Source organism: Hyperolius riggenbachi, chromosome 3 (genome assembly GCF_040937935.1).
Source record: "Hyperolius riggenbachi isolate aHypRig1 chromosome 3, aHypRig1.pri, whole genome shotgun sequence".
Classification (NCBI taxonomy): Eukaryota; Metazoa; Chordata; class Amphibia; order Anura; family Hyperoliidae; genus Hyperolius; species Hyperolius riggenbachi.
The window spans coordinates 149,074,519-149,100,313 of NC_090648.1; the positions used below are offsets into that span (position 1 = coordinate 149,074,519).

The window sequence follows — 25,795 nt, forward strand, 5'->3', positions numbered from 1 at the left end:
CCAGCTGCAACTTACTGACAGGGCTGTATATAATGCAAGTGGGCCACACACACACACACAAAAAAAAATAGATCACAAGAACAAGATTAGCTCTCAAAAGAGCTGTTGGGAGGTGCTTTCTTAGCAATAAGAATCAGCAAGGAGCAAGCTAAGAAACCTACAAGAGCCTAACTAAGCTTCCCCTATAGGTTTCTGCACAGCAGCTCTCCCTTCTCTAATTACTGCAGGCACACGAGTGAGTCCAATGCCTGACGCTGCCTGCCTTTAAAAAGGAAGGGGGGAGGCTCCAGGAGGGAGCCTACGTGGCTACAATGTGCCTGCTGACTGTGATGTAGAGGGTCAAAGTTGACCCGCATGATGCACTGTGGGAGCGAATTGAACTTCCCGAAAAGTTTGCGGTTCTCCACGAACCACCGAAGTTCGCCGGGAACCGTTCGGGCCATCTCTAGTCAGGGGTAAAAGGAAATAGGGAAGACAAAGAAGCAGAACATAGAAGTAAGAAGAGAAAGAAGAGGGATGAAGGTGAAACAAAAAAACAATATAGAGGATATCTGTATGATGAATATAATTACACAGCTAATTTTTTTTATAATCACCTTCAAGCAGGGCCTCACTGTAGCATTTACCATAAGCTTATTTGAGTGCTACAATATTTAACTAGACTTTTTAGCTAGAAAATAAATGTCTAAAGTTTGGAAATTGGGTACTAGTCCTACGATAAACTCCTAGAAACAGTCTTCCTCTATACCGGTTGGCATATGCCAATAGAAACTGTCCAAATAAGTTTGAAAAAGTGTGGGCACCGTGGTTGAAGTGCAATAGACAATAACCCTATTGGATATTAATAATATTTCACGCCAGATTTCACCTGCGATTATTTGAAATGTTTACAATTTAAATGGTTATATTATCCTACCCATTACTCTATGCATTTTGTAATATTTAATTATTATTATGATTATTAATTTAAAAAAGGGCCAACATATTACTATATGACTTGTATTGCAATAACAGACACCAGTTGTTTGTCTGGTCTGTTATGTTTTATCATGTTAACTTATTAACATGACATTTGACCTTTTAACATTTAAATGAAGTTTAAAATGTACCTGTAATGGGCAGGAGCAAATAAAAATAAACAGGCCTGACGCTTTCTCCTCCCTCTCCAGGCTGATCGCTTCCTCACTGTCCTCCTGCGCTACCTGGATCTTCGGCAATTCACCCCAGAAAGTCCTCTGGTCTGGGGCCTACTGTGCCCCTGTCGCGCTTCCATAGCCAGAAGTGTTCTGTGCCTGTGCAGGCGCACAACGCTCCCAGGCACGGGAATGTGACAGGAAGCGTGTGCAGTCGGACTGCGCCTACATCAACTGGAAGGCTTTCTAGGCTGGGCTGCCAAAGATTGAGATGGCGCAGGAGGTTGGCGAGGAAGCGATCAGCCTGGAGGGGGTGGAGGAAGCCCCAGGTATGTATATATATTTTTTCACTCCTGCCCGTTTCAGGTACACTTTAAAGCTAGGTTCACTGTGGGATGTTGCAGTGCGACTTTATGGGGCATCTTAACGCAGAAAGTCGCACTGCAATAGTAAGTCTATGGAATGTTCACAGTCCATGCGGTGCGTTGGGATTCAATGCACTAGAGTATCCCAACTCACTGCATGCGTTACTGCATAACTTGTGCATTACCAGAGGCAGCAAAGCATACTTTTCATTGACTGCATGGCACCTAAAGGCTGCATTATGTGTGGTGCGACTTTTTTGTTAGATTGCGTTGCGTTCCTGTTATAAAGGGAATGCAACACAACGTCACACTGTGATCCGAGCCTAAAAGTAAAAGAAACAACCAGCCTTGTGAGAAAATGTATAAATCAATCTGCATAGTAAAAGTAAAACGGACAATACAAAGTTAGTAAACTTATGCCAATATCGAGTATGAGTACATTTTTATTCCATTGCAAACTCAATAGACAGAGAGAGAACCAGAGATCAGCATAATCTGAAAACAACATCTAAAATACACAGATTACTTTTTACATGAATGTAATAATGAATAATTTAGTCTTCCTTTTTAATATGAGTAGGGGGGGGGGGGGGGGGATCATTCTGTGGACAATAAGGAATCCCCCCCCCCCCCCCCCCCCGATGTAGAGCAGACTGGGCTGGTATTGTTTATGTGCAGAGTCTCTTTCCTGCTGTGACCCATACCTAAACTCCACAATGTGATTCCTGTAGCGAGCACTGCCTGCGTCATAGCCATATTCACAATGCATTTCCGTCTGCTAAGTAATAAATTGCACATGAGCAAACATATGCACACAATAAAAGCAAAGGCCATCAGCGCGGAGAAGATTAAAAACCATTTTGTGAGGTTGCAATGTGAACTTCTGCCTTTCATCATTCGTGAACTCCATTCCAACTTGCTCAATATGAGTGCAAAGAAATCGGTAACTGCTATAGTGGAGTCAGCTGAATACCGGTATATCTATAGCTAGGGGAACAGTGGGGTGTAGCACATTCTTGCACCTAAAGCCACATTATAAGCCCACAATGACAGCATTGAGCCATTTTGCCACTCTAAAAAGAATCCAGGTGGTCCCCTACTTACAAATAGATTGCTTGTAAGATGAATTTGTTTTTAGTTGAGTCATGTGTTTTAAGCTGTATTCACAGTGGGATGTTACGGTTTAATGCGACGTTAAAGAGAAATTCCGACCAAGAATTGAACTTCATCCCAATCAGTAGCTGATACCCCCTTTTACATGAGAAATCTATTCCTTTTCACAGACAGACCATCAGGGGGCGCTGTATGGCTGATATTGTGGTGAAACCCCTCCCACAAAGAAATTCTGAGTAGGTACGCTTGGAAGTTTCCTGTCTGTGAACCCTGTTGCATTGTGGGAAATGGCTGTTTACAGCGGTTCCCAACTGCCAAAACAGCAAGCAGCAGCAGCTACATCACTTGCCAGCAGTAAAAATGTCACCATGTGATAAATGTCAGAATACAAATCAGGGATTTAAAATATTTTACAATGGGCAAACACTGGCTAAATCATTTATACATAATTATTGTAAAAATGAAGCACTTTTTTTATTACATTATTTTCACTGGAGTTCCTCTTTAAAGGGACTCCGAGCAGTGCAAAAACTATGGAAAGATGCACATCATTTTAAAGCTCTTTTTCTCCTCTTTCCAATGATATATAAACCGCCACCCTACGCCTTTTAGTTTTCGCTATTTTCGCGATTGAAATTGCCGCGGCTGCGATTTCGATCGCGAAAATAGAGAAAACTAAAAGGCGTAGGGCAACGATTTAGGTGTCGTCAGAAAGAGGAGAAAGAGAGCTTTAAAATGATATCCATCTTTCCATAGTTACTTGTATTACACAGGGCGACTTTTTGTCAAAGTCAGCAGCTGCATTCAGCAGAATGGAGCTGCTGACACTGGGGAAAGTGTCGTCCTGTGTAATACAATATAACTATGGCTTGATGGATATCATTTTAAAGCTCTCTTTCTCCTCTTTCTGGCGACACCTAAATCGTTGCCCTACGCCTTTTAGTTTTCTCTATTTTCGCGATCGAAATCACGGCCGCGGCAATTTCAATCGCGAAAATAGCGAAAACTAAAAGACGTAGGGTGGCGGTTTATATATCATTGGAAAGAGGAGAAAGAGAGCTTTAAAATGATATACATCTTTCTATAGTTTCTGCACTGCTCGGAGTCCCTTTAACCCTCCTGGCGGTATAAAAAAATACGCCAGGAGGCAGCGCGGCAGTTTTTTTTTTATTTTTTTTTTTCTATATCATAGCCGCTGCTCAGCGGCATCCCCCCGCCCTCTTCGATCGCCTTCGGCGATCTCCGATCAGGAAATCCCGTTCAAAGAACGGGATTTCCTGGAGGGCTTCCCCCGTCGCCATGGCGACGGGGCGGAATGACGTCACCGACGTCACTGACGTCACTGACGTCGGGTCGTCATTGGGAGTCCCGGGCCACCCCTCGGCGCTGCCTGGCACTGATTGGCCAGGCAGCGCACGGGGTCTGGGGGGGGGGGGGGGGCCGCGCGCCGCACCGTATAGCGGCGATCGGGCGCGCGGCGGCGGCGATCAGGGTGCTGGCGCAGCTAGCAAAGTGCTAGCTGCGTCCAGCAAAAAAAAAATTAAACAAATCGGCCCAGCAGGGCCTGAGCGGCACCCTCCGGCGGCTTACCCCGAACTACGTTCGGGGTTACCGCCAAGAAGGTTAAAGTCGCAACGTGTCTGCGTTAAGAGGTAACGCACTGCAAGCAGTGAGTCACCACAACATTTTTAACGCGACTTTAACGTTACACTGTGAACCACCCATAGGATTAGCATTGCAGTGCGGTAAGGTGCGTTATAAGACTATTTAAAGTGCGACCATAACATCCCACTGTGAATGCGACCTTACATGGTGAAACATGGATACATTTACTTTCGGGCAGCTCTAGGTTTGGATATATAGTGTAAACTTAGCTTTTTGGTTGTTTTTAATGTGCTTTTAAAGTGTTTCAAACTACTTATAACAGTTTATACAATACTGAAACATTTAACAACAAAAATATGAAATAAAAAAACAGTATTGTGTATTTTGTATATGTGGACAACTTTGTACTTCTGAAACATTGTAACTCGAGTTGTTTGTAAGTAGAGGACGGTTTGTACTCTACAGGGAAAACCATCTGGTCTGTGAACATGTGTGCAGTAAAGAGTCAGCAGGGTTTAAAGTGCTTGTAAGCTTGTGACTGTTGGTAGGAACAACATTATTAAACTGCAGTATAGTAAAGCAACCACAAGATGTCACTCTAAAATGTAAAGTGCTGCAATGATCTCTATGGTATTGTGATTTCCTGTATTCTCAGTGTAACTCCCCGTTCTAAGTAAGCTGCATTTCCTGATGGCAGTGTATGTTTCATCTCTGTATATTTTTCTTCAGTAGAGTTCTAACTTGTTATACTGGGTGCCTTGTTATAGCTGCATGTACAGAACACTCTGCTCCATTAGCGACATGCAGTGTTTTCGTTACGGTAACAGCCCTCAACTGCCATGTGTGTGTACAGGCCACTAGCGATTTTCTCCATTAAAGTTCATTGTAGTAATGAAATGAGAACTGGATTCACAGGAATCCTAAATTTAGTAGATTATGCAGGCTGCTATTTACACTCACTTTTCAAAAATGGCAGTTGGTGGAGTTTGTCATTGAGATACAACTTGCATGCAAATTTAATGCATATTGTATGCAGCTTGAAATTGGTCCAATCAAAATAAACAGGAAGCGAATGCAAGATGTATCCTATTTGCATTGAATTAGCACGTAAGCCAGAATTATTTGTATCTCATTGGCCACATCTACTGGTTACCTTGCCGCCCAATTAGTTCTTTGTGTCTCTGTGTCAAAACCCCAGACCAGCACACATAATCAGGATTACAATTTCAGAAGGTGTGAGAGATAAGATCAGCAAATGAAACGAGCAAGAATCATACTAGAAGAGGAAGATCACATCCTTTATCATTTTCCTCTCAATACAGGCTTCCTTTAAAGAGGAACTGTAACGACAAAACGTCCCCTGGGGGGTACTCACCTCGGGTGGGGGAAGCCTCCGGATCCTAATGAGGCTTCCCACGCCGTCCTCCATCCATCAGGGGTCTCGCTTCAGCCCTCCGTGCAGCGGTGACGTCAATATTTACCTTCCCGGCTCCTGCGCAGGCGCTCTGACGGCTGTCGGCTCCGAAGTAGGCGGAAATACCCGATCACCGTCGGGTCTGCTCTACTGCGCAGGCGCAAGTTTCCGACGCCTGCGCAGTAGAGCGGACCCGACGGAGATCGGGTATTTCTGTCTATTTCCGTGCCGAAAGCAGCCACAGCGCCCCCGCTGGAGCCAGCAAAGGTAAATATTGAAGCTACAGTCGGCTCTGTCGCCGGCTGTTCGGAGGGCTGCAGCGAGACCCCCGTGGGACAGAGGACGGCGTGGGAAGCCTCATTAGGATCCGGAGGCTTCCCCCACCCGAGGTGAGTACCCCCCCCCCAGGGGAGGTTTTTGTTGTTACAGAGTCTCTTTAATAACATACTCTCTACATCTGAAAAGCAAGACAAAGCAATGTCCTACTCACCCACTGGACTGGCACCTGCTCCATTTGGCACAGAGATGTCCGACGCACATAACATTACACCTGCCGAGAGGTCATGGTATATATTCAGTTAACAAGTTTGAGATGAAGAATTTATTCTCACAAAACAGAGCTGCTATATTCACACCCATTCTCATGTAAAGCCCAGCTAAACCCAAAACTGAACAAAGTAAACTCTCAAAGCAATCATGATAATAACTGAAAATTAGAATTACCATTGAAATTAAACTTTTCAAACAAAGCCCATTCATTGCAGCTGTGTTCAAAACAGGCTTATTATGACTGCCTCCTGTCACGGACAAACCATGAAAAAACACAATCACAATCGGTTTTCTGCACTGATTGTGATTAACGGTACAATTCCAATTGTATGTGGAGTTCTAGCAAAATGCAAATAACTTGGGGGTCTGCCTTTGAAACCTGGCCATTCTAAGTTTTTTTTCATGGAATCACTTATGTTCTGCAGGGAATTGCAATGTTTGTGCTTAAAGAGAATCTGTACTGTAAAGTTCTTACAATAAAAAGCATATTATTCTATTCATTATGTTCTCCTGGGCCCCTCTGTGCTGTTTCTGCCACTCCCTGCTGCAATCCTGGCTTGTAATTGCCAGTTTTATGCAGTGTTTACAAACAAAAGACATAGCAATTGATATGCTTAGTGTAGCTTAGTGTGTGAGTCATACAGAGTGTGCAGGGGGCCTGGAAAGGGTGTGTATAGCTTCTGCCAATGACAAGCAGTGCAGCACATTCCACACATTCCAGCCTCAGCCTACAGAAGAGAGAAGATTAGATCATATAACAGAGATAACACAGCCACTGAGCAAATAGGAAAGGCTGCAGTAAGACAGAGCACATGAGAACAGCTATAGGAACATATAGGATAGAAGAAATAAGGCTCAACATTTTGCTACAGAGTCTCTTTAATTAACAAGAACAAAAGAAGTCTCCTTCATGAGCAGATGACCACTAGGTGTGAAAGCTCCACTAGCAGCAGCACCAAAGGGTTTACATGTCAGTAAAGGAAGCCAGAAGCAGCTCTTCACAGCAGGACAGTAGACATGCTGGAGCCTTTCTAAGTGTATTGGGAATAAATGTAGTATATGATTTTTGTGCCTTGTAAAGGATGCCATACATATGATATGGAAGTTATATCATTTTGTTGGTCAGGATCCGCAGAGTATTTTATTATTACATTTATACCGCTGACATACCCAACCAATGAGTTATTCAGCTGCTCAGTACCAGAACATCTTACACCACCCATGTTTACTATCATTTCGATGTCTATTGCTTGAGGATTATGAATTTGTGATTATAATTTGTGTGTGAGAAGTGTGAGATGTAGTGTGGAAAATGTCATATTTCGTTGGGCTTAAGCTTCTCACCCAAAAGATAATAACACCCAGTCCAGCCCATGGGCTGACCCTGAGATCCCGCCCGAAAAACTGGATCATTGAAAAGGACCAGGCTGGGACTCCACCCCAGTCCTCCATTTTACCACCGTAAGGATTGCATGCAGCTGGCATGAGGACAGAGCTAGCTGCCATCTTGTTTGAACTGTGATCCGGAAACAAAGTACTTTCCATGTGCTTGGGACTTTCCACAAACGTACATACTTCTCCTGAACTTAAGTACCAGTTTATTTTCTTTCCCCTTTTATTTTACACTGGGTATCATTGTCTAATTGTTATTTTTAACGATTTTCTGTATATATTAATTATTTATATTGCATTTATAAATAAAAAACTTTAAAGAGACTCTGTAACATGAAAAAGATCCCCTGGGGGGTACTCACCTCGGGTGGGGGAAGCCTCCGGATCCTAATGAGGCTTCCCACGCCGTCCTCTGTCCCACGGGGGTCTCGCTGCAGCCCTCTGAACAGCCGGCGACAGGCCCGACTGTAATTTCAATATTTACCTTTGCTGGCTCCAGCGGGGGCGCTGTGGCTGCTTTCCTCTCCGAACTACACGGAAATACCCGATCTCAGTCGGGTCAGCTCTACTGCGCAGGCGCCGGAAACTTGCGCCTGCGCAGTAGAGCAGACCCGACGGCAATCGGGTATTTCCATGTAGTTCGGAGCCGACAGCCGTCAGAGCTCCTGCGCAGGAGCCAGGAAGGTAAATATTACGTCACGGCTGCACGGACAGCTGCAGCGAGACCCCCGTGGGACAGAGGACGGTGTGGGAAGCCTCATTAGGATCCGGAGGCTTCCCCCACTCGAGGTGAGTATCCCCCAGGGGATTTTTTGAGGTTACAGATCCTCTTTAAGTCACTTATTTTCTCAGCTGCACCCTATTATTATTCAGCCAACCAGAACGAATCCTAGCTTTGGGAAGAGACGCTATCGGGAAGTAACTGTATTGCTATAGCCAGAATAGTGTGTATTTTAACCGTTTTATTCACAGGTTTTAGAATCAGTGAGAGTAGGTCCTTTGTCCTTCTACAGAGGTGGCGGCAGCTTTGTACCCTGAAATAGTGTGTAGTTTGTGTTACTGTAGCTCGCAAGCTCCCTTCTAGCCTGTCTGTTGCCAAAATTCCAGCTGTTTCAGCTCATCGATTGCATCCACCAGGTTGGAGGTTCTGTGGGATGAAATACATTGGAAGGCATTGAGCAGTATGGCCACTAGGGGGCCTGTGATTCCGCCTTGTTAGCTCCTCCAAGCTTTCTGTTACCAAACTTAGGCCCGGATCACATTGGCAATAAAATGGTCTGTTCAGCGGACCTCAGCAGAGTGGATCCAAACGCATGTGAATGGTTCCTATGTTAATCAATAGGATCCATTGACATTGCTCTGTAGGAATGGATCCGTTAGGCCTGTTCTGTTGAAAAGACAGCAAGTTTGGGGAGGAAACGATTTTTCTGTATCGACTGATGAGTCACATTCACAGTGCACTTCGTTCAACGGAAAGGTGGGTCACTAATGAAATACTGATGCCCAAAAAAAACTACCGTAATCTGTCCAGTGTGAAGTGGCCCTTAGGTATATGCTGTACTTCCTGTGACTAGTCCTGCTTCCTTATATAGGCACTTGCTTTCTGCTGTAATGCAGGGATTCTGAGTAAGGGAGTCTGGCTTTTTTATTTTTTTATGGTTACATTTCAAAATGTTTATTAAAAACAAAAATTAGGAAGTCTGGCTGTTCTTCTTCTCACTTTGGTTGTCACATGATCACACCACCTGACTGGCTCGTCCACTGGTGTAATCTAGGCAAGAGAGCTATAATGAAATGTGAGGCACATCTGGAACTCAAAGCAGTTACAGGTGGTAACCAACGTACTAACAGGTTCTGTTCCAGAACAGTGTTTGTAAGCTGAATTTGTTTGTAAGTTGAGTCCAGTGTTAGATATGGTGAAACACGGATAAATGATTTACATTCGTGTAACTGGGTTTGGGCATATAGTATGAACTATGGATGGTTGTTTACAAAGTGCTTTTAAAGTGTTTTGAACTACTAATAACAGCTTATACAATATTGTAACATTTAAAAAACAAAAATATGTAATAAAAGAACATTATTGCATATTTTGTACATGAAGACAGCTTCTGAAATGTAACTCGAGTCATTTGGAAGTAGGGGACGGTTTGTATTCTATCCACCACTTTGCAACTCTACCCTGTACACTGTTTTCACAGAAGTGAATTTTCGTGCAAAAGTGATTAGAAATGACTGATCAACATTTTTTGCAGATTGTTCAAACGCCGTATATGTATTCTGCAGTTTCAAATTGTATGTGGCTATTTTATGCAGCATCTATTCAGGTGTAAATTCCTAAAAAGAATGATTTACATTATGAAGAAGAGAACATGGTTCTCATTATAGTAGAATATATTTTTCCAACAAGAAGAAACATACAGTGTGGACAGCACAGTGTCCCAGTGCCCAGACCTAGATTCAAGGAACAGATGTTTGCTTTCTTTCTCTAACCAGAACTAGAAAAATGACTGCAGGAGTCTGTTTGGTATGTGAAACAAGACCATCTCTTCTGCACAAAGTAAACGGCTAGACCCTCCAGACTGTACTATCATCATTCACTCTGGTAAGAATAGCGGCGTTGCCTGACTTTTAGATTGGCTCATGGCTCTCTTCAATTCAGGACCCAGGTTTTAATAATAATAATAATTTTTAAAGCACTTTTCTCCTTGGGCACTCAAAGCACAGTGGCCATGCCTTCTGTACTCTCAAAAGTTCAGGAAAAGATGTGGGTTTTTAGCCTTTTCTTAAAGGAAACCTGAGACAAAAGTTTATACTTACCCGTGGCTTCCTTCAGTCCCCTTGAGGCCTCTTGGTTCCTCTCTGTCTCCCTGGGCTACTCCTGTCCCCCACTGGATGGCCTGGTACTCTGGCCAAGTTGCGCTTCGTCGCAAGGATTGTTCTGCACTGGGCTGCGCACATGTGTGATGAAGCGCAACATGACCAGAGTCCCGGGCTGTTCAGCAGAGGATAGGAGCGGCCCGTGGAGCTGGGGAGGGACCGAGCGGCCTCAATGGGGCTGGAAAAAGCCCCAAGTAAGTATAATATCTGAGACACCTTTAACCACTTAAGCCCACAGGGTTGAATTTTTTTTGCATCTGAGCAACTTTCACCTCCCATTTGTTTGCCAATAACTTTATCACTACTCATCACAATGAATTGATCTGATCTATATCTTGTTTTTTCCGCCACCAATTAGGCTTTCTGTGGGTGATACATTTTGCTGAGAATTAATTTATTCTAAATCCATTTTAACAGAAATATTAAGAAAGAAATGGAAAAAAATCATTATTTCTCAGCTTTTGGCCATTATAGTTTGAAATTAATACATGCTACCATAATTAAAACCCATGTACTTTATTTGCCAATTTGTCCCGCTTATTACACCATTTAAATTATGTCCCTATCACAATGTATGGCGCCGATATTTTATTTGGAAATAAAGGTGCATTTTTTTAATTTGCGTCCATCACTATTTACACGACCATAATTTAATAAATTATATAGATATACTCCTTTGACATGTATATTTAAAAAGTTCAGACCCTTAGGTAACTATTAATGTTTTTTTTTTTATTATTATTGTAAAAAAAAAATATGTTTTTTTAATTCAAACTTTTGTTTGGGTGTTTTTTGTTGTGGGAGGTAAACAGGGGATTTTAAGTGTTAAAATGTATTTATTTAAATCAAAGTGTTTTTTGGTGTAGTATACTATTTGGCCACAAGATGGCCACAGTCAAAAAGTCCTGGGAGCGATCGATCTTGCTCCCAGGAAGAAGTATGAAGATGGGGAACTTTTTGATCTCAGAAAAGCCGCAGCGTCTGCAGAGACGCTGTCGGCTTTTCTCCGGGGGGGGGGGGGGGGGGGGGTCCGATCAGCGAAAGGGATTTATAATCCCTTTTCATTGATCGCAGAACTAGCGGCCGGCGGCGGGGGCGCGCACGGGAGGGGCCGCAGGAGCGCGCGCGACCCGCGGGAGAGCGCGCAGCCTAACTGGACGAGAATTTTTGTCCAGTTAGGCTTAAGTGGTTAAAGGTACACGTTAAAGAGGAACTCCAGTGAAAATAATGTAATAAAAAAAGTGCTTCATTTTTACAATAATTATTATGTATAAATGATTTAGTCAGTGTTTGCCGATTGTAAAATATTTTAAATCCCTGATTTATATTCTGACATTTATTACATGTGACATTGTTACTGCTGGCAAGAGATGTAGCTGCTGCTTGCTGTTTTGGCAGTTGGAAACCGCTGTAAACAGCTATTTCCCACAATGTAACAGGGTTCACAGACATGAAACTGCCAGAAGTACCTCGGTACTCAGAGCTTCTTGTGGGAGGGGTTTCAACACAATATCAGTCATGCAGCGCCCCCTGATGGTCGGTTTGTGAAAAGGAATAGATGGTCGGTTTGTGAAAAGGAGTGTAAAAGGGGGTATCAGCTACTGATTGGGATAAAGTTCAATTCTTGGTCGGAGTTTCTCTTTAAAGCTGTCCAGAGATGAGGTTTCTCACACTAATTGTGTAAGTGAGAAGGGGCTGCATCGGAAAAGGCCTGCAAACCAAATGTTGCAAGTGGATCCTGGGAATAATACTCACTAACATACCATATTTTGCAACAGTGAAATGTCTGAGAACCTTTTACCTGCATTTCCAGTGCTTGGGGGTCTTTGTAATACCCCAGGAGACCCCACATTTCGGTGGAGTGATGACTGAGGTGGAGACAGCATCCCTGTGTCGGTTAGTGAAGTGCTTGCAACCAATGAAGGGGTAACCAGGGTATTCCCTTGAGAACTGTATGGCAATGGGTTGGAAACTGGGACAGTTACAGACATTGCGAAACTCTGCTGTTGCATTCCAGGCTGTAAAGAAAGAACAGAAAATCATCATTAAAGCTACATAACACTTTTGTAACAGACAAAAAACATTTATATTGTAACATGTATATTGAAGTTCCATGCTGGAAAAGCAGATTTAAAGAGGAACTATAGTGAAAATAACATGATGAATACAATTGCTTATTTTTACAATATTCATTTATAGATTATTTAGACAGTATTTGCCCATTGTAATTTTATTTTCCTCTCCCTTATTTACATTCTGAAATGTATCACTGGTGGTGACATCTTTCGTTCTGCCAGTTGATCTGTGCGGTATGTTTGTTTACGGAGAATTCTATGCACAGAGGGAGATAATAATTGCTTGGCTGTTGGAAACAGCCGTTGTTTCCCACAATGCAACAAGGTTCACAGACAGCAAAATGTCAGGACCATGGTCATGACATCACACTTTGGGAGGTGTTTCACCACAATATCAGCCATACAGATCCCCCTGATGATCTTGGTCACCTGTTCAGCTGGGATGTAGGCAAGATTGTTGCATTTTTATTCACATATAAAGCAACCAGGTATGTAAAATACATGGAAAAGCATTTCCCGCATATCCGCTCTCCTTAAGCTATGCGGGAAATGCGCCACTTCACCTATTCCATTTGCTGTTGAGCAATAAAAGCAGAAACTGAGAGCATTCCAGTTGTGCTGGCGACCATATAAGGCTTGCATAGTAAACATAGGTAATTCTACCTGATTGGGTCACTAGCTCCAGATAGAATATTTAATACAACTGCACATATTGCTCTGCAGCAACTATTTCTATTGGTATACATGATGTCACCCATTCTACTGAGGAGATTATGATAATGATGTGAATACTGGTTTATAAGCGTTCCTCTTCCTTGTAACCCTTGGGAACCTCAAAAGATGATCTCAAGCAATGTTTTTTAATGGGAAAGATGAATCAATTTAAGTCGCCAATACAAAAAAAGAGATTCTGTATCACCTGCCAAGTGTATAAAACTGCTGTAGTTTTGTCACAAGACATTTCATGATGTTTTATGAATGTGTTGCTTGCCTGTGTAGGTTTTTGTTCATATGTGTCTGTGGAGCAGATGCATACCTCAGGAGCCTCCTCCTTTACATATCACACTGAATTGGACAATGGATGATTAGTTTACAGCTATGGTCGACCAATGTCCTGGTGCCTCATGCATGGAAGGGTGTTACTGGCTTATCATGCTTTCTGAGCAGTTTATCTTATATAGGATGTCAAGCTGCTTTGCCAGTGAAGTAGACACCCCCCACACTCCCAGTTGCAAAACACTGGGGCCCAGGGCTAATGTGCACCGCAATACCTCATCTCCCTGCCAGGTGGCAGTTTTGGAAATATGCGGGTTTAAGCTGCCTGGTCTAACTTATTCAAGAAAACAGAGGAAGAGGAACACTTGCTACCAGAGACATGAAGCTTGCATCACTGAGCTTTATGATTGTATTCCCCAGATTCATTTTACTATAGAATTGTGTGAGGAAGCGAAGGAAAACCAATGTAGTGAAAATATCATCATAATTGACAATTATGTTCATTTAAAAATCAGAATGAGGCACACTACACTCTCCATTATTATAAATAACATTTTTGACACAACGCATTGGCAAGAAAACTTCAGGAAATGCTTCTGCTCTGTAAAAGGACATAATACAGACATGCACTAGAAGCTAGGAGGAGCTCAATACTATAATGAACATTCCACATCAACCCAATATTTTATGCCAAATACCTGGAAAAGACCCAAAAGTTCATTCGGTTACATACAGAGATGCATGTATGGATGTGGAGCCCAACAACTATGCTGCATGCATGGGATTGTGTTCATTCTTGCGTATTACCATTTTACCTCACAATAAACTTTAAGGGCTCTTTCACACTAGGAGCTGTTCCATCCGTTTTGACGGAACGCACCTAGGATGCGGTAAGTAAGGTAACATGAAAGTCTATTGACTTTCATGCTACCGTTCACATTAGACGTTGTAACGCATCTGAAAGCTTTTAATCGTACAGCGCAATCGTTTTTGCCATCGGGTGAATTAGAACTAGCGCAGCTGATTAGCGTCAAACCATAACTTCCTGACACCATGCTGTACATCAAAACATGTGCATGAAATCGGGTTCATGCACATGTTAGCTAGTGTGAAAGAGCCCTAAAAGAAACCTGAGGTGAGAGGGATATGGAGGCTGCCATATTTATTTCCTTTTAAAGAGACTCTGTAACAATAAAAACGTCCCCTAGGGGGTACTCACCTCGGGTGGGGGAAGCCTCCGGATCCTAATGAGGCTTCCCCCGTCCTCCTCTGTACCACGGGGGTCTCGCTGCAGCCCTCCGAACAGTGGCCCGACAGACCCGACAGCCTGTTCAATATTTACCTTTCCAGGCCCCAGCGGGGGCGCTGTTACGGCGCTTCTGATGGAGATAAGTGGGAATAGCCGATCTCCGTCGGGTCCGCTGTACTGCGCAGGTGCAGGAGACTTGCGCCTGCGCAGTAGAGCGGCCCGACGGAGATCAGCTATTTCCGCCTATCTCCGTGGGAAGGAGCGGATACTGCGCCTGCGCTGGAGCCAAAAGGTAATTATTTACATCGCCGCTGTTCCGGGAGGATTTTCGCCGCCACCGTGGGACCGAGGAGGATGGGGGAAGCCTCAATAGGATCCGGAGGCTTCCCCCACCCGAGGTGAGTACCCCCCAGGAGAGTTTTTTTTGGTTACAGATTTTCTTTAAGCAATACCAGTTGCCTGGCAGTCCTCCTGATCCAGGGTCTGTAATATTTTTAGCCTGAACAAGTATGCAGCAGATAAGGTGCTCTGACTTAGGTTTTACTGGATTAGCCGTATTCTTATTCCACAGTTTTGACTCAGACACTGTGCGCTAGATTAGAAGATCAACAGGGCTGCCAGGCAACTGGCATTTTTACAGGGAAATTAATAAGGCAGCCTCCATATTTCTCTCACCCTGGGTTCCCTTTAATTGTGAGAAAACAACAACTGTGCTGCATGTAGCCAGCCAGTACATGTGGATATTTTCCTGTAAAAATCAACTTTACCATTTAGCTAAGTGCAGCAACCCACAATAATTGCACAGCTTAAATTTCATAGCTGTGATGTCTGTACTTGGAAGAAAGCTGACACATGATCTCCTACATATACATTGTGTACATCATCATAACAGTCCTTCACACTAGATCCCAAGTGATTTGGGGATGTTGCAGTCTTATCAATCAAGCAACATTAAAAATATATGTTTAACACATTTAATGGTTAAAGGATCACTAATCACCCAAAAAAATTGTAAATTTTAAAACATATTTACACGTACATATAATATGTAGATTTCTCCTAGTTTCCCACTTGTGTGGTGTGACGCGGCAGAGTAGTCTGGGGCAGGACGATCTTACCATCCCCCATACATATTACCCTGCGGCTGAGTGTGCTGGCAGGGTAATATGCATAGCGCAGCCCCATGCTTATGGGAGGGGAGAGTACCACAACGCTACAAAACGCAGTACGTGTGAAACTAGCCTAAAATGTCACTCAGTAGGCAGTAAAAATCCTACTGTACATGTTTTGGACTAGTCCATCTCCTCATGAGGGATTCTCTGACTTTTTCTCTAAAGCACTTTTGTAAAGAACTTTTGTAAAGGATTGCTTTTGTAAAGAACAAGGCTTCTTTTCCAGGCTACACTGCTTGTCTGTGTGGCTTGGCTTTCAGCTGCAATTACATACAGCTGCTTGCAAGCAAAAACTGTCTCATGTCGCATCTTAGGATGACAACTGCCATGCTCAGATGCAACGCAATTGGGTGGGGGATTGTCCAACGCCAATGCCGAGCCCTAGCAATTGCCTGGACGGTAAACAGGAGCTGCTGGCAGGCGATGATTTCACTGTCTTCAGCTGCCTGTGGAAAAGATGCCTAAAGGAGGCACTGAGAATCCCCCCATTGAGGAGATGGACCAGTCCAAAAGCTGTCAGACTTTTGCTACCTACTGTACATGACAGGAACAATGGAGAAAAGTCATTTATACGGCATTTGCTCTGGTAGAAATGTACGTCTTATAAGTATGTGTATCCCTTTGCAATAAGTAATAGAGATAATGCCTCCACAGTTTTGATGTAGCTCTAATGTGACAGAAACAATATATGTGCAATGTCTGTACTGGTGATTATTGTAGTTCACACAACAGTTGATATGGTATAATCATGTACCCATCACCTAAAAAAAAATCTTTTTATTACCGTAATTTTTCTAAAGAGAGCATGTCAGAAATTGGCATTTTTATAAACTGAATCCCCACACATGAAAGTGAAGGTTTGCCTGTTAGGGAGAGTGTCAGGCTGGAGGCTGACTTATCTGCTGCTTGGGGGCATAGTTGGTAACAGTCATATTTCTAACTGCTGCCAGGAATACACAAAAGGATCAGGGTCTATGGCTACAAGAGGCAGAGGATCACCAGGACAGCCAGGCAATCTGCATTGTTTAAGAGGAAATAAATATGTCAGCCTCCATATCCCTCTCACTTCGGGTGTGCTTTAAGCCGCATCTACACTAGTAGATGCGGCCGCGATGCTTCTTATCAATCGAGCCGCTGATGCGGCTCGATTGATAAGATCCGACAGGACGGATCTCCGCACCGCCGATTCCCTGCTCGCTCCCCGCGAGGGGACAATGGCAGGGAATTGAGCGGAAGATAAGCGGCGCCGGCGGGGACGAGCGGGCACGAGCGGGGAATCGAATGCGGCGCACGCGCGGCACGCGGAAGAGGCGATCCAGCGGCTAATTGAGCCGCCGGATCGCTACAACCTCTCCCCGTGTAGACGGGGCTTAACAGTATAAACTCCTCCATACAGCACTTTATTCTGTTCAATATATCCTTTAATGCTTCTCCATAGCTGGCGAGATTAGGTTAGTCTGCTGAAGGGAAAACTAAAATGAGGCTCCCAGATTGCTGGCATCTGCTGCACTTTATTAACTGCAGCCCCTAAACCTTGGCAACGGGACTTCACAGTTCAGCAGATATGTCAACTGCCCCATGACTGATAACTTTAGCATGACAAAGACTGGCATGTGGCAATTGTCATGTTACAAGCCATTCTGTCTGTCAGCTGCCCTCTCCTCATATTCATGATCATGAGACTAAGCACTGGTATATATTGAGAGTCAAGATACTTGTCCAAGCTATGTTCATCTAAAGAGAGGGCTAGATGAGCTAGAGAAAAAGAAAAGGGGAAGACTAATGCTGGGTACACACGTTGCGATTTCCCGCTCGATCCGCGGGATGGATTGGATCGATTCGATTATTTCCAACATGTTCGATCGGGTTTCGATGGATACAGCCGTCGATTTTGCATACTTAATATGCAAAATCGACGGCTGTATCCATCGAAACCCGATCGAACATGTTGGAAATAATCAAATCGATCCAATCGATCCCGCGGATGGAGCGGGAAATCGCAACGTGTGTACCTAGCATAAGAAGAGGGCAATAATAAACATATATTGAAGTGAACACGTCACCTCCGCACATGTAATAAATTCAATTCAGATTTTTGAAAAACTAGAGATATTTGTTTAGCCAATCTGCACTTCCCATTTTCAAAGAATTCAAAGACAGAGGATCTTATTCAATTCACTTTTTCTCCTAAGTTTTCTCATGGGAGAGAATTTTCCAACTTCTGTTTAAAGTGACACTAAAGCAAAAAAAAAAAAAAAACCTTACGATATAATGAATTTATGTGTAGTCTGGATAATAAATAGAACATTAGTAGCAAAGAAGAGTCATTTTTATTTTCATTTATATAGTTTTATTTTCATAACATTGCATAATTCTCTGATATTTTCAGTTTAAAAAATACAGTCTGTATTTTAAACTATGAAACAGAGCAGAGCTAATGACCCTTTGAACCTTCCTGCAGTAAAACGTTGAACAAACAAGAAACATTGAGAGACAGGTTGAGATAAGTGCTTCAGAAAACAGCACTGTAGCCGACCAAGATTGGTCAAAGGGTTCATAGAAGCTCTTTTGCATAGATAACAAGTGAAGTTTCTTAACTTTTCCTGTATTGGAAACAATATGAGCAGGGTCGGATTTGTACTCTTTACCGCCCAAGGCCACTGTCCCCAGCCGCCCCCGTTTGATATAGGTAGCGAGATGACCCCTCCCCCTTTCCTCCAGTATAGGTAGCCTGATGACCCCTCAGTATAGGTAACCAGATGACCGCTCCCCCCTTTCCCTTCAGTATAGGTAGCCAGATGACTCCCTTAATCCCTTCTTTTCCCACCCCCCTTCAATATAAGTAGCCAGCTTGCCTTCTTACCGCAGCAGCCAAAAGTGTCACTCATTTCTCCACTCGTCTCCAAGTGCAGAAGCTTCCTCTTCCTTTCTGTCTCCAATGCTGCCCAAGTCCATAGATGCCTGCCCCAATGCAAACGCGCACAGAGAGCAAGTCAGGCGCTCGCCTGATCTCCCTGCATTGCAGCATTTCCAAGCTTGCAAATGCTGCACCAGTTTAGCCTGCTGCTTTGGCGCCCTTGTTCCTGTGGTGCCCTAGGCCAGGGCCTAGGTGGCCTTGGCCTAAATCCGGGCCTGAATATGAGACTCATATCTGTGCTACCAATGTTCTATTTCTAAGCTGTACTACACATACAATTAATTATCTCATATTTATTTTACTTCAAATTCCCTTTAACCACTTCCGGATACCGGGTGGTTTGGCTGATCTGTGCTGCGGGGGCTCTTCAGCCCGCAGCACAGATCAGAAATCGTGCAGGGCGATCAGACTTCCCCCCTTTTTTCCCCACTAGGGGGATGTCCTGCTGGGGGGGTCTGATCGCCGCCGCGCTGCTGTGCCTAGTGGGGGGGGGGCTCCTCAAAGCCCCCCTCCGCAGCGCTAGTCCTCCCTCTGCCGCCTTCCCTCCCTCTCCCGTCCCCTGTGTGCGGCGCAGGACGGAAAGCCGCCCTGCGCCGGATAGGATAGGCTTTAGCCTATCAGATGCCGGCGATCCCCGGCCAATCAGAGGCCGGGGATCGCCGATCTCCGTCACGGCGCTGCTGCGCAGCAGCGCCGTATGTATGTAAACAGCGGGGAAGATCTTCCCCGCCTGTTTACATTTACCCTGCGAGCCACGATCGGAGGCTCGCAGGGTGTTCACGGAGACACCCTCCGTGAACTGACATGGAACGGCCGCTCGAATGGAAACCGCTTCAGGATTCAGGGGCGTACATATGCGTACGCAGAATCCTGAAGTGGTTAAAATAACTTTTCTACATCTCGCAATTGAAAAAGTACTGTAAAGTAGGTGAAAAAGTACTGTGATACTATTCTGAGTATTTTCTTGCATGCTGGTGGCTAAAAAACGACATTTTAATGATAAGGTGTAAAAATATCACCTAGGAGAAATCTTAGGAAAAACGGTGAATTGAATAAGAGCCGGAGGCTCTCCTAGGAGTTCATTTTTCATCTTCTATTTAAAATAACTTTTCAGCACTCTGCAATGGAAAAAAGTATTGAAAAGTAGGTGAAAAAGTACTGTCAACATTATTTTGAGTTTTTTTCTTGCTTGCTGGTGGTTTAAAAGGAATTTTACTTACCATTCTGAAAATATCACCTAGGAGAAAACTAAGGACAAAAAGTCAATTGCATATGGGGCCAGAATGCATAAATGGGAAGTACTCAGTGACTAAAAAAAAAAAAAAAAAGGAAGAACAGCTTGGCGATCAGATTGTGGCGTTCATCATAATTTGCCATTTAAGCCCAGTGCTACTTTTTTTGTATACCCTTAAAGGGACTCCGAGCTGTGCAGAAACTATGGAAAGATGCATATCCTTTTAAAGCTTTCTTTCTCCTCTTTCTGACGACACCTAAATCGTCGCCCTACACCTTTTAGTTTTCTCTATTTTAACGATTGAAATCACAGCCGCGGCAATTTCAATCGCGAAAATAGCGAAAACTAAAAGGCGTAGGGTGGCGGTTTATATATCATTGGGAAGAGGAGAAAGAGAGCTTTAAAATGATATGCATCTTTCCATAGTTTCTGCACTGCTCGGAGTCCCTTTAAAGCCAGTTGCTAGCACAATTCAGGCTTCTATGCTTTGGTCTCTGAAGGACTGTTCTTAAACTGTAAAATATACATCAGGCAATCTGTTTATGTGTGTTAAGATATGACATTTATTTTAAATTGCTATGTGTATTTATATGGCTGTAGGACAGTATGAACAGTATGTTGTAGCCCCTCTGGTGTAATAATTTTAGTTACTAATATTAAAATGTATGTTTTATACTTTATATTAATTGACTCATATAAACACCAATCAGAAGTGATGTATGAGACCAGCCTGTTTTTCCTCCCATTTTAAATCAGACTACATTTTTCCATGGAAGAAGACTTAAATGGAGATGTATCTACAAATTAATATGACGGTTACCATCCCATAAAACTTTGGCTCAGTAGATGTTAAACTGCACACTGTCCTGTATTTCACATCATATGTATTGATGATTTATAGAGCTACAAAGAGCAGCTTTTAGAATTAGAGGTACACAAACTGCAGAACACAATATTCTGCCTATATTTAGCGTTCAAGCCAAAACCCTGTCTAGTGATTTGTATAGAGTAGGAATTGGATGTTCTCAGCATCTAGGTCTCTACCAGCACAGGGGCATGAATGAAACAAAGAAACTAAGGCCCCTTTTAAACGGGCAGCTTAACTGCACGTTTGCAGAGCAGCTCAGCCTCCTGTCTGCCGCCCACCAGTGCAATTCAGGTGTAAATTAAATGCAGCCGAATTACAGCAGTTGTAACACCACACATGTCAATGACCTGCGATGGCGTTGCTGAGCTGCAGAGGAATGCAACATGTCGAGTCTGAGCACAGCTGCTCTCAGATCTCACTCCGTGGTGGGGCCACCTGTACAGCACCGGCACCAGGCACCTGAGAGCAGCTGACAGGTAGCGACATCAACGCTTGTCAGCTGCCCATGTGAAAAGACCCTAACAGATAACCCGATTCTTCCTAAAAAGTGTCCACTAAGGAAACAATTTGCCAAACATTCGTTTACAAACGATTATTTGTATGAATGATCGAAAATTATAGTTTATATAACCAATCCAATCAGATTGACGGATTGATCCAAAAATTGCATTGATTTATTTAATTTGATCAGATTGGTTAGGAGATTATCATCTGTTTGTGGTCCCAAATGATCATTTCCGATTGTTCAAACAAATAATCGCTTGTAAACAATCGTTTGCTGAATTGTATACTTAGTGGCAACCTTAACTCAATTCAAACATCAAAAGAAAATGTTGAACATGCTTACACATTCACTTGGCAAAACTAAACAGCTTCTTATGAGAGGAGAGTTTGGGCACGGTAACAAGAATAATGTAATTTAACATATTCATAAATAAGCACAGCAACATAACAAACTGAGGAAAAAGACAAATAACTGGCAAAAACAGGCTTAACATTTCAGCAACAGGTTGGCAGATTGTAAGGAAAGCCCATCTGTTTATGAAAATAATTAGAATGGCGTTCCTGGTAAGAAATGTGGCCGGTATACACAGTGAACCAAAGGAAATATTTCTAATGAATTCTCATGCGTTGGTATGGGGGCCATAAAGATTAACCACCCTGGCGTTCTATTGAGATCGCCAGGGCGGCTGCGGGAGGGTTTTTTTTTAATTAAAAAAAACTATTTCATGCAGCCAACTGAAAGTTGGCTGCATGAAAGCCCACTAGAGGGCGCTCCGGAGGCGTTCTTCCAATCGCCTCCGGCAAGCATAAGTAACAAGGAAGGCTGCAATGAGCAGCCTTCCTTGTTTGGCTTTCCTCGTCGCCATGGCGACGAGCGGAGTGACGTCATGGACGTCAGCCGACGTCTGCCGCCTCCGATCCAGCCCTTAGCGCTGGCCGGAACTATTTGTTCCGGCTGCGCAGGGCTCAGGCGGCTGAGGGAACCCTCTTTCGCCGCTGCTCGCGGCGGATCGCCGCAGAGCGGCGGCGATCAGGCAGCACACGCGGCTGGCAAAGTGCCGGCTGCGCGTGCTGCTTTTTATTTCATCCAAATCGGCCCAGCAGGGCCTGAGCGGCACCCTCTGGCGGTAATGGACGAGCTGAGCTCGTCCATACCGCTAAGGTGGTTAAAGGAAGTCATTTTCACACGGAGTATACAATACAATACAATACAATAACATTTGTAAAGCGCTTTTCTCCCATAGGACTCAAAGCGCATAGTTGTGTCTCAGATTAATACAGGGTTGCAGGCTGGGTTGTGTTACAGAGGAGATAGTCAGATGTTCATGAATGCCAGACTAAAGAGGTAGGTATTCAGTTTAGACTTAAATGCTTCCAGGGATGGAGCTGTCCTGATTGGGTGTGGCAGGGAGTTCCAAAGTGTAGGGGCAGCATGACAAAAGGCTCTGTTTCCAAAGGTTTTGAGGTGGACTCTGGGGGTGACCATGGTGCTGCGTCCTTTTGATCTAAGATTGTGGGGGGTGTGATGCAGTTGCAACAAGTCCTTCAGGTATCCAGGGCCCAGATTGTGCAAGGATTTGAATGTCAGTAAGCCAATCTTAAACAGTATAATACATTAGCAGTGATCACTCGGGTGGCACAGTGTAAAGATTAAAGGGAACCAGAAGCAAGAGGAATATGGAGGCTGCCATCTTCATTTCCTCAAACAATGCTAGTTACTTGGCTGTCATGTTGGCTTTAGTTATTTTTGAGTCACACACCTGCAACAAACAGGCAGATAGAGGAGTCAAAGCATCTGATTAGCAAGCTCACCCTGGGCCAGTGACTTTAAGTAGTTCAGTTCAACTCCAGTCCCCGAGAGCCGAGGTCCTCACACATTTTTGGCACAGCTCAAATTAAATGACAGCACTGAATCAGGAAAGGTGTGGTTCATCAAGTACAACATCCTAAACGCTGGCATGGATATGGCCCTCAAGGACTGGAGATGGACAGCCCTGACAGAGCATCAGCACAGATATCAGGCAACTGGCATTGCTTAAAAAAGGAAGATGGCAGCCTCTATATTTCCCTCACTTCAAGTTCCCTTTAAAATGTCTTTAAAACTATTTTTCCCATTGATGTGAAATAGGGGTTCCAGTAATTCTGCCATGGGTAGGAAGGCCTATCAAAACCAACAGCTCCCAATCAAAAAAGGGTCAGCGGTTAAACTATCCAGCAGCTAGAAACTTGGGGGAGTTAACCTAAATTCCTTTTTTTTGCTTTGGGAGATTTGCGCAGCGTTGCGTAATATGTTGGTGTTATATAAATCCAATAAACAATCATGATTTGCCTGTTAGGAGAATGTTTTACTCATGGTTGTCTTACTTTCTCAAGTAACACATTTCTCCAATTCTCTGTCCATCCTAAACACTGGCATGGATATGGCCTTCGAGGACTGGTGTTGGAAAGCCCTGCTGCTGTAGGGCGTTTAAAAACAGAGATTGTGATTACAGCTAGAGGAGCTACATTGTCCTTGCTGGGTTAAATACAACAACCTTCTATCTTCCTGTCCGCACTGGTCTTGTTAGGCAATAGAAACTGACTGTCACAGGACACTGAAACTGTACTGTGTGATGTACACTGCCAATGGTAACCCAGGAGATATCCAATCCATGTACATAAAAGGCTGGTGCTGACCAGGAGATGCTATGCTTCTGGTGATAATCCTGGAAGACCTTGGGATTGTGTTAGCTGCAGTCAGAGCCCACATTTTTAGACAAACAATAGCATTCTAGTGAGAAGTACTTTGGCCACACAACTGGTGCATAACTGAAGTAGATTTTCTTTTATATTTTAAAACACTCCCAACTTGAAAAGGAATAAGAAGCTGGTATAATATAGTGCAGTTTCAGTTTCCAGCTCAACAGGCATAGCACAGTTTTCAAACACATACACTGTGACACTTGATGAGCTGACGTTCCAATTCCACAATATGTTCACTACTTTTCTCAGCTCTAGCACCAAGCCTTTGGGAATTACCATTATTATTAAAGGTAATTATTTATTGGACACCAGCGACTTGCCAGGCATTAGTTACAAGCTATAGTAGCAAATTTTGGTCCCTTGGCCAGTCTGGCTAAGTCCTCAATGTAAAAAGCTCTACTGAGAAAAAAAAGTCTAATGGTAAAGTACAACTTTTATTCTCTACAGGCACAAATTAAATACAGGCAAGAGTTTAAATAAGTGACCACTGCTGAATGAAAAAAAAAATAAAAACACGCCCATATGTCCCAAGTCAAACCAAACAATGTAAATTCAGCACAGATCTAGTAAAAAAAACCTCCTCATTAAATCACATCTTGAACTCAGTAAATGGTCAACAGTTGATAGAGTATAGGAGAAAGTGGTGGTTTACCAGCTCATAACAACCCACATTATAACAACCTTCAATAGCATGCTGTATGCTGGCAACGAAAACCCCTTTGAATCCAGCAACTAGACCCTCCTCAGCAGATGTTAAGATTACGGTCATGCATCAGGACGTCGGATGGTTAGGGAAGATCTAGATATTTCTGTATTCTCACTCTGGCATACCAGTCGGCATGAACAAGTTGGTGATTGGACTAAATAAGTAAGCAATAGCTAAGTGTAAACTGTTTAATAAGCTCAAAAGTAAATCAAGTAAAAAGTATAAACCCAAGAAAAGTTAAAACTCACATTCCAGTTAGGAAGAAAAAAATCAATGCTGCTCAACCCCAACCCGGCCTGTTTTGAACAGTCGTGCCCCCCAGGGGATGAAATCAAGTATCTTTTCTTCCCAACTGGGATTTTAAGTAGAGCATTTTTTTTCTGCTGTGTACCAGCTGATATGGGACTCTGTATGAGAGTTTTAACCTCATTTGTTTTTTTGTTTTTTTATTTGTCTTTGGGCTTATTAACCACTTTACCCCCCCCAGTGCTAAATTTCTCCGTCCCTCTGCGCACCGCTTCACCCCCAGGGACGGAGAAAGGCGCACTTGTTGGTTTACTGGCTGGGAGTGGGCGGGGAACTCGCGCGCACACTCCAGCCAGCCCGCACAGCAGGTGACTAATTGGACGTTAGGAACACGCGTTCCTAAATCCAATTAGACTCGCCGATTGCGAATAGAATGAAGACTGCTTCAAACAGAAGCAGTCTTCATTTATAACAACGCGTGCCCCCACGACCCGCGCGCGCACACACACACACACCCACCCCGGCTCTGCAGTCCAATGGTTGGTTATGAGGACGCCAGTCCCCAATAACCAATCATATTACAGAAATAAAGGAATGGACGGAGCGCTGAAAGGTAAAAATCGCACTGGTGTTTC

At 43.6% G+C, this 25,795-nt stretch overlaps 1 protein-coding gene across 13 annotated transcripts in view; it reads right to left on the bottom strand.

Annotated features, from left to right (window-relative positions):
* Window positions 1-25,795, bottom strand: part of MEF2A (myocyte enhancer factor 2A) — a 235,027-nt gene that overhangs the window by 32,155 nt on the left and 177,077 nt on the right. For all 13 annotated transcript variants that reach the window (XM_068275126.1, XM_068275119.1, XM_068275118.1 and 10 more), the window contains 2 exons: window positions 12,253-12,469; window positions 6,121-6,180 (listed from right to left, as the gene is read on the bottom strand). In XM_068275126.1, coding sequence (XP_068131227.1) covers window positions 6,121-6,180; window positions 12,253-12,469 — 277 coding nt within the window. The remainder of the gene's footprint in view (window positions 1-6,120; window positions 6,181-12,252; window positions 12,470-25,795) is intronic.